This window comes from Pan troglodytes, chromosome 13 (genome assembly GCF_028858775.2).
Source record: "Pan troglodytes isolate AG18354 chromosome 13, NHGRI_mPanTro3-v2.0_pri, whole genome shotgun sequence".
In the NCBI taxonomy this organism is placed as follows: Eukaryota; Metazoa; Chordata; class Mammalia; order Primates; family Hominidae; genus Pan; species Pan troglodytes.
Window position 1 is genome coordinate 81,005,356 of NC_072411.2, and position 13,029 is coordinate 81,018,384.

The 13,029-nt window shown below is 36.2% G+C and overlaps 1 protein-coding gene across 2 annotated transcripts in view; it reads right to left on the bottom strand.

Annotated features, from left to right (window-relative positions):
• CCDC141 (coiled-coil domain containing 141) overlaps positions 1-13,029 on the bottom strand; it is a 219,138-nt gene that overhangs the window by 140,135 nt on the left and 65,974 nt on the right. For both annotated transcript variants that reach the window (XM_063791317.1, XM_515948.8), the window contains exons 3-4: positions 4,968-5,159; positions 1,544-1,652 (exon numbers count right to left, since the gene is read on the bottom strand). In XM_063791317.1, the coding sequence (XP_063647387.1) occupies positions 1,544-1,652; positions 4,968-5,159 (301 nt within the window). The remainder of the gene's footprint in view (positions 1-1,543; positions 1,653-4,967; positions 5,160-13,029) is intronic.

Consider the following 13,029-nt stretch of genomic DNA (forward strand, 5'->3'; position numbering starts at 1 on the left):
AAGTGCAAACAAAGCAGCATGTGCCCCATATAAACTGGCCCACAGTGCCGCAGATCCTAGGAACTTGAAGGAGCCAACAGCAGTAGCAACAACAAAACAGCATTAAGACTACATTCCCCCTGCCAGCTCCATTCCCAAACATGTATGGAAAAGCCCCTACTTCTATAAGCCCCCAGTCCCTCTGGAGAATGCTTTCATTTGATTGCCTCAGTATTGAAACTCTTCAATAATAGCATCCGTCATTGTCAGGTTTCTGGAGGTAAAACTGCTGTGTGATGATCATGTTGGTTGAAAGAAGATTGAATTGAGACTACAGAACCCATTTGTTGCCTTCCAGTCTCCTAGGAGGAATTTCACGTGATTCTACTCATTTCCTTTGGACCTAGCTAGATTACTACTGCTGTATAATAATGGGCAACTGTTGCTTTAAAGCACAAACTTTTGATGCTTTTTATAATCCCTATTAGTGATAGGTCCTATAGAACAATAATCAGTGGAAATTATATATATGTATTTGGTAGGATCTCATAAGAATTTACATAGGAAAGATTGAGTCCTTTAATCTTACATAGGAAAGATTGAGTCCTTTAATCTTTGAGTTTTAGAAAGTTGTAATAAGTAATTTATCATAATGATCTATTGTCTAGAGTCTTTTGAAGGGTAATATAAACACTAAATCTATTTGTGACTTTAAAATACCTTTTGGTCCTATCCAGAATGACAGGCTGGTGGAGCTAGAAGTCAAGTTAGAACTGTGACAAATGAATTCAAGAAACCTTTCTATCCAGACCCTATTCTATTTGGCAGTAAAATTAGAAGACATATTAGGCAGAAAAGAAATGGTTGTTTCTATCAATTTATCTAACCTCCTTCCATTGCAAAAGATGACAGGTAACTACTACTTTTCCACAAATGCGTTTCCCTACTCCACTCCTGGCCCACACCAAATTCTTGTAGAAAGGCTTGGCATACAAATTTTTGGTTAACAACTAGACTATCTTTCTAGTTGTTCAGAGGGAACTGAAAATCTTTTTGTAGAGTGTTTTATTAGATTTTCATCTGGAAAAATTCACTGTTCCATTTTTTTTAACTGCAATAGTGAAAGAGGAATTTTGCTGATTCAGACCTGCTTTTTAAAGAATTACCTTCATTTATTGACCCTTAGAAGGAACATTCACTGAATTCAATGATTTATTCAACTAAGAAAATTTCTTTAGGATCTACCATGTGGCAGGAACCTTGCTAGATGCTAAGGGTAAAGGGATGAACAAGGTAGAAATGGCCTCTGTCCTCAGGAGCTAAACTCTAGCAGACCAAATAACAGAATATCCTGGAGGCATATCCTCTACCATCCTCTCAGAATATTCACAACTAGTTCTTTCTTTCAGAAGATGATTAAAAATGAAGCTTTAACTTTTCTTGGAACAAGCTGAGGTAAATATAAATAGATCAATTTAAAATACACTATCATACATAAGCATTCTCACATTAACATCTTTTAAAACCTCTAAACACTTCTGTGAGAAATAAACATATTTCTTGCCTTTAGTATGATGTTCATGAAGCTGAAGAAGTGATTTTAAGGACTCAGCACTCTCAAACTCATGAGTATTCTGGAGGAAATCTTCAGCTTGGTCTATTTTAATAGCAAACTACAATAGAAATACAGAGGAAAGACATTTGTATAAAAATTAACGTGCCATTGTTAGTTACCCAGAGATGTTTTTCATAAATTAGTAGCCCAACTGAGGATGCATGATTGTGCAAGTGCATATGTTTGTATGTATGTGTTTGTGTGTGCTTTGGCTTACAGTGTTTGCGTGAGGGTGTGTGTTTGCATGTGGTCAATTTACAAAGTGTCATTGGTAAGAACTTTCTTCTCCTTTCATACCTAATTATATATGCTGAAATAAACCAACCTGTTTACTGTCCAAATGCCTATTAAATTTTTCAACCAAAATTATAGTGTCCTATGTATACAGTCACTGTCAACATTCGAAGACACTTAGTTAAGAATAAGCAGAAAGTTAGCTAAGGGAAACCAAGAAAAGGTTAACTAAAAAGTAATCTACACATTTACAAGTAAATGTAGCTTAAGAACTCACTTAGAGAGAAGGTTGAAGTATAGTTATTTTTTCGCTCTATAATTGAACTTAGCAGTGAAATATGCAAGTTTCTGAATAATACATAGTCTAATCCTATATTTTATACAAAGCAAAAAGATATATATTTGTATAGAAATTGGTCTCAAAAAATACACACCAAATGGTGACTTAATGAGAAGAAATGGAATTAAGGATGAGTGAGAGGAGGTAAAAATTTAATATTTAAATCTATAATTTGTAATTCTGTTTGCATTTTTATCAATAATTTGTATGCATTACATCTATAAATAAAATGAGATTAGATGGAGCAAGAATGACAAGTGAGAAATTTATTCTCTGTTTCAAGGAAAATGCATAGTAATTTCACACTCTGAATGGTGAGGAATATAACTGGTCTGTCTTTTTTCTTTTTCTCCATAGAGGCAGTGGGAGATTGAGAGAGATGATTAATGTGATGTTAAAATGCTCAGGAAAATAATCTTAGAAACAAATTTTAGAATGGCAAAATATATTTGATTATCCTGTCACAGTATGTCTATAGTGGTAGACAAATAGTTGGCTTGTTTTAGCACTAAGATTCAACAGTAATTATCACAATTTATATGAGCATTTTAATATATCCACCTTTGGATTGGGTTTAGAATAAACTAATTAAGGAAAAGTATCAGACATAGAAGCTTACCACGGTACTTATCTTCTGTTTCAAGTCTTCTCCAAACTATCATTTTTGAATTTGGGGATTCTAAATATTTTAATGTAACTATTTGATTAACACAATCGACTGTAGTTTATTACAACAGCCATATGAAATCCAATTATAAGCGAAACAGAATGATGAGAGAGAGACTGAAGAGCATGGGACATGTTTTGGAAATGCAAGGAAGGCCTCTGTCATCCTATTAGAACAACCTGATGGACATCTGCTGCTGCCAATCAGGGGCAGTGTTCCTAAATTATAGCACAGTGTTCGAGGTGAGAATAACCCAACTGACAGTTATGTCTGTGAGCCTGAAATAATCTTGTAATAATGATCAGCCATGCAATTATTAGTAATTTTTCATTTCTCAAAAACTCCTACATGCACATAAGTCAATAAGGGGGTCATATCCACATCATTTACATCTCTAATTCAATTTCTAATAACTGATTTTTAAAATATTATTTAAAGAGAATCTTCAAAAAGAAAAGAAAATTCCTAGCAGGTAGTTTGTTTGTTACCTGCAGAACATTACAAAAAGTTCCAGGGTCACTGTTTAACTTATATTTATATTTCAGCTTGTTATAAAATTAAAAATAAATAAACCAATAAGCAAACAATGCTTTACTCAGAAAAAGTTTTCCTAAAGTTCTGTTTACTTTTATCAGTATTTTCCTTTCTCCACTCTCTTTTATCACTAATAAAAATGGCTTTGGCATACAAAGGGGACATAAGGATTATATAGGAGTTTGTCTTCAGTTTAGTATGAAGTGATCCACAAAATTGCAAACAGGATAATACAAAAAATAATTAGTCTTTTCACTAGATTCAATAAAAGCTCACGCAAGTGTAAGTATAAGAGTGTTGGGCTTAATTATGGTTTGGCCTACTATTTCCTTTTACTTCATGTTATATCTGAAAGGAATTTACTCATCATGGAGAAAACAAGCTACATTAACACTAAAACACAGTGAGAAACAAATATTGCTCTAACGCTAGAAAAAAAGAAAATTTCCTGGGCTCAAAAGAGCTGAGTTTCAAGGACAGTTGACACCTATACCCTACTTACTAAGGTAGAATGAATCAGATATATCTATAATTTGGCCTCTGTAGGTGTATTTCAGCTGTTTCATTTCTTTTCAGGGAAGAAAGATGGTGTATGAAACTTTTTCCAAGATGGTCTCTGAAATGAGTTAAACTTCGGTGTTCAAATTGTGAAAAACAAGCCTTGAAAGTTATAATAAGGTTTTTATTCCTCCCTTTTGCTTTTAAACAAGTTCATGATGCATGAGATTGCCTACTCCAATTTTTAGTTTCTATTACTAATCTTCTTTCCTTCATTATTTTGGATTTAAGTCCTGAATTTCTAGTTTAAAATGTCATATTTTTCAAAGCTAATGCTTTCTCATAATGAAGCAGTGCTCTTACATCAAAATGAATGGGCTGCCACTTGACACAGAAGTTAAAAGTGAAATTTCCAATAACTGTCTTATACCCAATATAACACCTCTTTTGATAATGTTCTTTGAACTCTCACATTTTGAAATTAGAAACCTCAAAAAATTGTAGAATTCGAGAAAAATCACATGGAGACATGACCTTCTTAGGTCTAGGAGGACTTTTTCCTGCTCTTGTATTGTAAGGTGTTCAAACTATGGAAAATCAACTATACGCCTTAGGAAAGTACTTATAAAATGCTATATTTATGAATCAAATATCCTATGGAATATTCTATAATTGCCTTTTTAAAACATAGGCAGCAAAAGGAAATTTTATTCTCCAACTTTTAGCCAAGAACCACACTCTAGACCAGCATTTCTTAGTAATACTACCATCAGGTAATTGTTTGATTTAGTAACTGTATTACTACCTTCTATAGAGGGAAATAATCGTAATGACTTATGAGTGTTCCCATTATTACTTAATATTTTACCAAATTTTAGTTATTTAACTGTACTTTGTTTTTGTTTGAAGATCTACTCTTAAAATAGTAATAATTTTATTTTTTGACAATCAAAAATTAAATATATTGTGTATGTATGTTTTGGTTATTCTGCCATTTTTTTAACTGCTTGCAATGTCTATTTGTGAAAAAATAAACATTTTTAGGAGTGCTATTCATTTGCTCTGATGTGGGGAAGGGAGAAGTTTTTTGAAGTACAAACCTCTAAGGCATTTTCAAAAAATTCAGAAGTCAACCTAAGGAGCTCTGTTCTTCTTTCAAGCATGGACACCAGAGCTGCCCATGCTTCACCCAGAGTCTCGGCCATGGCATCATAGACCTGACTCTGATCCTTGTTCTCTTCAGCTGTCTTGTCTGCTTCCTGCAAGAGTTCCCATACCCGATCTTCCAAAGCCTAAGTACAAAAGAAAAAGGCATAAGGCAGGGTGTTAACTTAATGTAAGAACACAGGATCACATTTTAAACACTTGGATAGTAGAAATTGCATGTGGTCTAGGAAACAGAATTTATAAACACAAACTGTTATGCAAGAAGGTGTATCAAACAGGAAGGAAGGAGCGATCAGGATTGAGGTGAGCCAGGAAGCATGGCCAGGCTAAAGGCATTCACATTTAAACATTGTCCAAACACTGCTGACATCTGTCAAAGACACATGTCTACATTCCCAAGGGGTATAGAATATTATGTTAATCTAACAGTTCCAAAAAAATAAGAAAAGTGATAAGAACACACCTAGAAGAGTGATCAAGAATAAAGGTTGTGAGAAACAAGCCCAGTAAAGCTTAGTTTACTGCAAATAATTGTCATTAGTTGTTAATATGACCGTGACGATTAATGTAAATATTTAGAGTAGATTTTTAAACCAGAATAGTCATAATTTAAAAATTAAGATATCTATAACCAACATTATCTACTGTTTGAACAAAATATGAAAAATGAAAAGGAACATGTGCTTACATAATTGTCTCATTCAGGGATAGGAGGATTCAATAACTTCCATATAATTCTTGAAGTTGACACCAAAATAAAGGCATAATTTTTAAAGAGTACAGTAGACTAAAATAGTATGAATAAATTCTAAAATATCAACATAAAAAGGAACTTAAAAACGTGATAAAGAAAAATACAACAAAGAAAACAAAAGAAATAAGAGCAGGTTCATAAGGACACACACAAACATAATGACAAGTACATAATTAAATATCAATTAACACAAAAAATGTGGATGAGTTAACTTTTTAAACAAAAAGACAAATACTATCAGAGTGAGGAAAAAAAGGCAACAAAATTCAACCAATTTGTGTTTGCTAGAGTATCCCTAAAAAGAAATACTTTTTGAAAATAAAGAGATGAGCTATATCAGGCAAAGACAGACAAGAGAAAGCAGGACTATAATACTGAATAAATTAGAATCAAAACAAAAATCACTGATGCTTTCAAATGGCATTTACAATGATAAATAGTGCAATCCACAGTAAAGACACTCATGAACCTTTGTATCTGTGGCACTGAAATATTTCAAGTAGATATAACCAGTCTTACATCAAACAAATAGATAATAAGAACTACAATTATGGACTGCTTTTAAAAGTAATAATAAGGCTACTACATTTAAAAACTTTAAATATATAGCTAACCTTATGCTCAGATAAAATACATAGTATTAGACAACTTGTTTTTAAAGAAAGAACATAATCTCAACATCTAGGTCTAAATTATTTAAAAAATAAACAAATTAAGGGGGATAAACTGATTTAATACAAAATCAGAAATTAGCAGGTTAGATTAAAATATTAGAATTGATTTTTTAAGTTTTGATTAATTAAAAACCCAATGAAATATTAAAACAGCTGAAAGATGTCAATAAAAATTGGAGAGTAGATAGCTTCAAGTGACCATTCCTGTAGAGAAACATCAAAATACACTGGGATACCGAGGCGGGCAGATCACGAGGTCAAGAGATGGAGACCATCCTGGCTAACACAGTGAAACCCCATCTCTACTACAAATACAAAAAAATTAGCCGGGCCTGGTGGTGGGCGCCTGTAGTCCCAGCTACTCTGGAGGCTGAAGCAGGAGAATGGCGTGAACCCAGGAGGCGGAGCTTTCAGTGAGCTGAGATCGTGCCACTGCACTCCAGCCTGGGCAACAGAGCGAGACTCTGTCTCAAAAAAAGAAAAAAAAATGCAAGCAAAAACTGTCCTAATTTTGTTAGAACTCTGGAAAGTAGTCAAAGATTTACAGCAACCAAACTAAGGCTGAAGCAAGAAAAAGGTGACTTAAAAATGGTAGAAAAGCTTTGAGATATTTTTACGTGCCCTTGCTCTACCCCTCCTGGGTTCAGCAGAAACTGTTAGAGTGGATAAGAATAATAAGACTCAAGTATACGATGTCTACAAGAAACCTACTCCAAATATAAAGGCAGAGGTGCATTAAAAGTAAATGAATTGGAGTAACAATGTGAGGTGATATGTCGATTAGCTCAATTAATTTAACATGTGTTAATTATTTTGCAATGTATACATACCTCAAGACATCATGTTGTATAACTTAGGTGTATACAATTTTTAGTTGTCAATTATACCTCAATAAAGCTGGATGAAAAAAAAGGTAAATGGACAGAGAAAGATGTACCATGCTAACACTAGTCTGAAGAAAGCTGAGTAGCTATGTTAATTCTACACAGAGAATATTTTAGAGCCAGGAATATTATTTGAGACTAAGATGGGTGTTACGTAATAATAAAGGAGTCAATCTACAAGAAGGCATGACAATTCTAAATGGGTATGAGCCTAACAACAGAGATTCAAAATATATGAGGCAAAAATTAATAGAACTACATGCAGAAATAGATAAATATACTATAATAGAGACTTCAACATCCTTCTATCAGTAATCATTATATCCAGCAGGCCGAAAATTATGAAGCATATAGATGAACTGAACAGCACCATTAGTCAACTTGATCTAATTGGCATTTATAGAATAATTCTTCCAACAATGCATAACACACTTTCCTCTCAAGCTTACATGGAACGTTCATCAAGATAGGCCATATCCTGGGCCATAAAACATACCTTACCAAAATTTTAAAAACAGAAATCATACGAATATACTCTCAGACCACAAAAGAATTTAACTAAATGTCAATAACAGAAATATAGCCAAAAATACCACAATATTTTAATATTAAACAACACACTTTCAAATAACACATGGGTCCAAGAAGAAGTCTCAGGGAAATACAAATATTTTGAACTAAATGAGAAAATGAAAATATGATGTATCAAAATTTTTAAGATGCCACAATAGCAGTGCTTAAAGAAAAATTTGTAGCATTGAATGTGTGTGTGTGTGTGTATATATATATAGAGAGAGAGAGAGAGAGAGAGAGAGAGAGAGAGAGAAACCTAAATCAGTCTTCTGAGTTTTTACCATAGGAACTAGAGAAAGAGAGTAAATTAAATCTTAAGTAAACAGAAGAAAATAATAAAAATTAGAGGAGGAATCAATGAAATGAAAACAATAGAGAAAATCAATGAAAGCAAAAACGAGTTCTAAGAAAAGATCAATAAAATTGATAAATCTCTAGTCAGGCTAATCAAGAAAGAAAGAAAGAGAAAAGAAACAAATTACTAATATTGGAAATGAAAAAGGGTCCATAACTACTGATACCATGGATATTAAAAGGATAAAAAGGAATACTATAAATGGCTCTATGTCCACAAATTTGATAACTGAGATGAAATGGACAAATTCCTTGAAAGACACAATCTACCAAAACTCACATAAGAAAAAATAGGTAATCTGAACAAGCCTATATCTATTAAAAAATTAAATCAATAATTAATAACCTTCCAAATAAGAAAGCAGTAAGCCCAGGTGACTACACTGGTGAATTCTACCAAATGTTTAAAGAAAAAATGATGCTAAAGCTACTTAATAAATTCAGCAAAGTTACAGAGTATAAGATCAATAACAAAAAAATTGGTTGTGTTTCTTTATAAAGAAATGAACAATCTAAAACGGAAATCAAGAATTCCACTTATAAGAGCATCAGAAAGAATAAAATACCTAGGAATACATTTAACCAAGGAGGTGAAAGACTTGTACATTGAAAACTAAAAATCATTACTGAAAGAAATTGAAGGAGGGAGGAGCCAAGGTGGCCGAATAGGAACAGCTCTGGTCTACAGTTCCCAGCCTGAGCGACGCAGAAGACCGGTGATTTCTGCATTTCCATCTGAGGTACCGGGTTCATCTCACTAGGGAGTGCCAGACAGTGGGCGCAGGTCAGTGGGTGCACGCACCATGCGCGAACCGAAGCAGGGCGAGGCACTGCCTCTCTCGGGAAGCGCAAGGGGTCAGGGAGTTCCCTTTCCTAATCAAAGAAAGGGGTGACGGGCGGCACCTGGAGAATCGGGTCACTCCCACCCGAATACTGCGCTTTTCCGACGGGCTTAAAAAAAGGCACACCATGAGATTATATCCCGCACCTGGCTCGGAGGTTCCTACCCCACGGAGTCTCCCTGATTGCTAGCACAGCAGTCTGAGATCAAACTGCAAGGCGGCAGCGAGGCTGGGGGAGGGGCGACCACCATTGCCCAGGCTTGCTTAGGTAAACAAAGCAGCCTGGAAGCTCGAACTGGGTGGAGCCCACCACAGCTCAAGGAGGCCTGCCTGCCTCTGTAGGCTCCACCTCTGGGGGCAGGGCACAGACAAACAAAAAGACAGCAGTAACCTCTGCAGACTTAAATGTCCCTGTCTGACAGCTTTGAAGAGAGCAGTGGTTCTCCCAGTATGCAGCTGGAGATCTGAGAACTGGCAGACTGCCTCCTCAAGTGGGTCCCTGACCCCTGACCCCCAACCAGCCTAACTGGGAGGCACCCTCCAGCAGGGGCACACTGACACCTCACACTGCAGGGTACTCCAACAGACCTGCAGCTGAGGGTCCTGTCTGTTAGAAGGAAAACTAACAAACAGAAATGACATCCACACCAAAAACCCATCTGTACATCACCATCATCAAAGACCAAAAGTAGATAAAACCACGAAGAGGGGGAAAAAACAGAACAGAAAAACTGGAAACTCTAAAAATCAGAGCACCTCTCCTCCTCCAAAGGAACCCAGCTCCTCACCAGCAATGGAACAAAGCTGGATGGAGAATGACTTTGACAAGCTGAGAGAAGAAGGCTTCAGACGATCAAATTACTCTGAGCTACGGGAGGACATTCAAACCAAAGGCAAAGAAGTTGAAAACTTTGAAAAAAATTTAGAAGAATGTATAACTAGAATAACCAATACAGAGAAGTGCTTAAAGGAGCTGATGGAGCTGAAAACCAAGGCTCGAGAACTACGTGAAGAATGCAGAAGCCTCAGGAGCCGATGCGATCAACTGGAAGAAAGGGTATCAGCAATGGAAGATGAAATGAATGAAACGAAGCGAGAAGGGAAGTCTAGAGAAAAAAGAATAAAAAGAAATGAGCAAAGCCTCCAAGAAATATGGGACTATGTGAAAAGACCAAATCTACGTCTGATTGGTGTACCTGAAAGTGATGCGGAGAATGAATCCAAGTTGGAAAACACTCTGCAGGATATGATCCAGGAGAACTTCCCCAATCTAGCAAGGCAGGCCAACGTTCAGATTCAGGAAATACAGAGAACGCCACAAAGATACTCCTCGAGAAGAGCAACTCCAAGACACATAATTGTCAGATTCACCAAAGTTGAAATGAAGGAAAAAATGTTAAGGGCAGCCAGACAGAAAGGTCGGGTTACCCTCAAAGGGAAGCCCATCAGACTAACAGCGGATCTCTCGGCAGAAACCCTACAAGCCAGAAGAGAGTGGGGGCCAATATTCAACATTCTTAAAGAAAAGAATTTTCAACCCAGAATTTCATATCCAGCCAAACTAAGCTTCATAAGTGAAGGAGAAATAAAATACTTTACAGACAAGCAAATGCTGAGAGATTTTGTCACCACCAGGCCTGCCCTAAAAGAGCTCCTGAAGGAAGCGCTAAATATGGAAAGGAACAACCGGTACCAGCCGATGCAAAATCATGCCAAAATGTAAAGACCATCAAGACTAGGAAGAAACTGCATCAACTAACGAGCAAAATCACCAGCTAACATCATAATGACAGGATCAAATTCACACATAACAATATTAACTTTAAATGTAAATGGACTAAATTCTCCAATTAAAAGACACAGACTGGCAAGTTGGATAAAGAGTCAAGACCCATCAGTGTGCTGTATTCAGGAAACCCATCTCACGTGCAGAGACACACATAGGCTCAAAATAAAAGGATGGAGGAAGATCTACCAAGCAAATGGAAAACAAAAAAAGGCAGGGGTTGCAATCCTAGTCTCTGATAAAACAGACTTTAAACCAACAAAGATCAAAAGAGACAAAGAAGGCCATTACATAATGGTAAAGGGATCAATTCAACAAGAGGAGCTAACTATCCTAAATATTTATGCACCCAATACAGGAGCACCCAGATTCATAAAGCAAGTCCTGAGTGACCTACAAAGAGACTTAGACTCCCACACATTAATAATGGGAGACTTTAACACCCCACTGTCAACATTAGACAGATCAACGAGACAGAAAGTCAACAAGGATACCCAGGAATTGAACTCAGCTCTGCACCAAGCGGACCTAATAGACATCTACAGAACTCTCCACCCCAAATCAACAGAATATACATTTTTTTCAGCACCACACCACACCTATTCCAAAATTGACCACATAGTTGGAAGTAAAGCTCTCCTCAGCAAATGTAAAAGAACAGAAATTATAACAAACTATCTCTCAGACCACAGTGCAATCAAACTAGAACTCAGGATTAAGAATCTCACTCAAAGCCGCTCAACTACATGGAAACTGAACAACCTGCTCCTGAATGACTGCTGGGTACATAACGAAATGAAGGCAGAAATAAAGATGTTCTTTGAAACCAACGAGAACAAAGACACAACATACCAGAATCTCTGGGACGCATTCAAAGCAGTGTGCAGAGGGAAATTTATAGCACTAAATGCCCACAAGAGAAAGCAGGAAAGATCCAAAATTGACACCCTAACATCAAAATTAAAAGAACTAGAAAAGCAAGAGCAAACACATTCAAAAGCTAGCAGAAGGCAAGAAATAACTAAAATCAGAGCAGAACTGAAGGAAATAGAGACACAAAAAACCCTTCAAAAAATTAATGAATCCAGGAGCTGGTTTTTTGAAAGGATCAACAAAATTGATAGACCGCTAGCAAGACTAATAAAGAAAAAAAGAGAGAAGAATCAAATAGACGCAATAAAAAATGATAAAGGGGATATCACCACCGATCCCACAGAAATACAAACTACCATCAGAGAATACTACAAACACCTCTACGCAAATAAACTAGAAAATCTAGAAGAAATGGATACATTCCTCGACACATACACTCTCCCAAGACTAAACCAGGAAGAAGTTGAATCTCTGAATAGACCAATAACAGGAGCTGAAATTGTGGCAATAATTAATAGTTTACCAACCAAAAAGAGTCCAGGACCAGATGGATTCACAGCCGAATTCTACCAGAGGTACAAGGAGGAACTGGTACCATTCCTTCTGAAACTATTCCAATCAATAGAAAAAGAGGGAATCCTCCCTAACTCATTTTATGAGGCCAGCATCATTCTGATACCAAAGCCTGGCAGAGACACAACCAAAAAAGAGAATTTTAGACCAATATCCTTGATGAACGTTGATGCAAAAATCCTCAATAAAATACTGGCAAACCGAATCCAGCAGCACATCAAAAAGCTTATCCACCATGATCAAGTGGGCTTCATCCCTGGGATGCAAGGCTGGTTCAACATACGCAAATCAATAAATGTAATCCAGCATATAAACAGAGCCAAAGACAAAAACCACATGATTATCTCAATAGATGCAGAAAAAGCCTTTGACAAAATTCAACAACCCTTCATGCTAAAAACTCTCAATAAATTAGGTATTGATGGGACATATTTCAAAATAATAAGAGCTATCTATGACAAACCCACAGCCAATATCATACTGAATGGGCAAAAACTGGAAGCATTCCCTTTGAAAACTGGCACAAGACAGGGATGCCCTCTCTCACCACTCCTATTCAACATAGTGTTGGAAGTTCTGGCCAGGGCAATCAGGCAGGAGAAGGAAATAAAGGGTATTCAATTAGGAAAAGAGGAAGTCAAATTGTCCCTGTTTGCAGACGACATGATTGTTTATCTAGAAA